The sequence below is a fragment of the Oncorhynchus mykiss genome, chromosome 25, assembly GCF_013265735.2.
Source record: "Oncorhynchus mykiss isolate Arlee chromosome 25, USDA_OmykA_1.1, whole genome shotgun sequence".
NCBI lineage: Eukaryota > Metazoa > Chordata > Actinopteri > Salmoniformes > Salmonidae > Oncorhynchus > Oncorhynchus mykiss.
Genome location: NC_048589.1, coordinates 17,172,218 through 17,174,787, shown reverse-complemented (window position 1 = coordinate 17,174,787; position 2,570 = coordinate 17,172,218). Strand labels below are relative to the sequence as shown.

Genomic DNA, 2,570 nt, shown 5'->3' with positions numbered 1-2,570 from the left:
TAAGTGTAATCTTCTGACTTCAACTGTATGTCTGCACAACAGAGAATTCTTAATCGTTTTTACAATAATGGACGCATCTCTGTTGGGGGCTGTAAAAAAAAAAAAAATGAGGATCAAAATATAATGGGGTTGAATCTTGATTTACAGCAATAACTGAGAAGAGAAGTCATACAGGAAACGCTACCTTTTAAGGAATACAATGAAACGTCATGAAACCTGTTAGAGGGTGCAGCCAAGGTGTGAAGAAAATGTGAAAAGTACAGTAGATGACGTAGATCAATAGTTCAGTCATTCTTCAAGACACTTTATAAGACACTAGTTCCTGGACTGCTACCGATTCATTGAAGGACTTACTTGAATTTGATACTAGTTAAATACAGTGAACTCTGTCATGAGCTGGAAATCCTGGGTCACTCAAATATGTTTTGTTTCTCTCCTCATCATCAAGGCATCCTATTCTGGTAAGACACTTCCATGGTACACCTTCTTTTACGGTCAATCGTGACTAACTACTTTAATGTAATGAGTCATGTATCTAATAGAAAGGGTCACTGTAATCATGCCATCTCTTAGATGGGGTAGTAAGATTGTCTGTGTCCCTCTATCTATAGTTGAATTTGAGATCAGTGTTCCTCGTGAGCCTCAACTTGCCATCGTGGGGCAGTATGTGGTCCTAGACTGCAGCTTTCCTGTGGGAAAGGCCTGGGACCTGGACAACAGTGTGATAACATGGCAGAGAGGCCTGGAGGTGATACACAGTTTCTACCACGGACAGGACCAACTGGACAGACAGAGCAGTCACTATACCAACAGAACCAGCCTGTACCACTCTGAGATGAAGAGGGGTAATGCCTCTCTCAGGCTGGACCGTACCAACCTGGGGGACAAAGGAGACTATACCTGCTCCGTGAGCACACTGCTGGGCAGTAAGACGAAAACCTTTGCCCTGAAATTAGCAGGTGTGATACCACATTAAACATGGTTTTCTAATTTGTGGACTGAGAATTTACTGATGTACTAGAAAATTTGTAATTTGACACACTAATTAGGGTTCCTTGTGATGTACTGTATAATGCTTACTGAGATACTTGTATATTATTTCATGCCATTAAACTGTGTCCATTGCCTCTTATTTCAGCATACTACCCTGAGCCACACCTGAAGTTCACAGCATCTTCAAGAGATGTGGAGCTACTCTTGACCTCACAGGGAGGGTACCCGCGACCCTCAGTTCATTGGCTGGATGACAGCGGTGATGATGTCACCAATAACACAGTCACAAACATCTCAGAGGACACACAGGGTCTATACACTGTGTTCAGTACATTAAATCTACAGGGACAAGTCAACGAGACCATCACCTTCGTCTTAAAGAACAAGGCCCTGGGACAGGAGATCAGGAGAGAGATCACACTTCACTCAGGTACATAGACAATATCCTGGATTTGAAAAACACTTGACATTGCCTCTTTACTGAACGAGAGAGAGAGAGGAGAGAGAGCGCGAGCGAGCAAGAGAGAGAAGTAGAGTTCAGTTGTTTAGACATACAGTATAATCACAATGTCCTACATTTCTGTTCACAGCAAATGAGAGGTCGTCAGTGGAAAAAGGCAGAATTTCTGGAGACAACAAGAAGAGATGGACAATTCTTGTTCCTATAGTGACATTTGTACTGCTGTTGTTTGTACTATTAATGCCAGCACTGAGAAATTACGTGCCATGGCCATCGGAGAAACCATCACCTGTCTACAAAACACCATCAGGCGCATAAGTCATCACAAACGCCTCTTAATGTACTTTATAACGGAGAAAAAGACAAGACATTTAGGAATATATAATGAATGGATCTATGGCGTCGACATGATTATTGCCAGTGTTTGCAATACAGCCCGTAGTATCTTTCCAAGGAGTTACTGCCATAGTACTTTATAGTTCACCATGTAAATGTGGGTGCTACTTAGTTTCTTCTCAAACACAGAAATGGTTGCCAATGTATTTATTCAGAGAAAGAGACAAAAAGTGGAATAATACATATTTATTTAAATGTATGGATTAAGTGCATCATTGACTAGCTGCGTCTCAGTAAAGGTTGTTAAAACTGAATTCTTATAGTGAATGTACAATAGATGTACAATATATCCAGTTAAAAGGTACAGTGATTGTATTTTACTTAACCAAGCAAGTCAGTTAAGAACAAATTCTTCTTTACAATGACGGCCTACCTCGGCCAAACCCTAACCCGGACAACTGTGCACCACCCTATGGTACTCCCAATCACAGCCAGTTGTGATACAGCCTGGAATTGAACTAGGGTCCGTAGTGACGCCTCTAGCACTGAGATGCAGTGCCTTAGACCGCTGGGCCACTCGGGAGCTCCTGTAGGACTCACTCACCTTTCAGACCAACCGTCTCTTCATGTCATGTTAATGGAATGTGACAACGGTTATGCATAGCCTACTGTACCTATATAGTACACACATAGTAATTTTATTATGGCACTTATGAAGCACTTAGTGGGGATATTGTGGAGACCACTTATCTACACGTGGTTTGTTATCCCATCATAAGAG

At 41.8% G+C, this 2,570-nt stretch overlaps 1 protein-coding gene across 1 annotated transcript; it reads left to right on the top strand.

Moving 5' to 3' along the window:
- Positions 1-211: 211 nt before the first annotated feature.
- On the top strand, positions 212-2,237 carry LOC110505454 (CD276 antigen). Its single transcript, XM_021584681.2, has 4 exons — positions 212-461; positions 612-959; positions 1,139-1,423; positions 1,584-2,237. Exons 1-4 carry the CDS (start codon positions 392-394, stop codon positions 1,769-1,771), a joined length of 891 nt encoding a protein of 296 aa, XP_021440356.1. The 5' UTR covers positions 212-391; the 3' UTR covers positions 1,772-2,237.
- Positions 2,238-2,570: the final 333 nt, after the last annotated feature.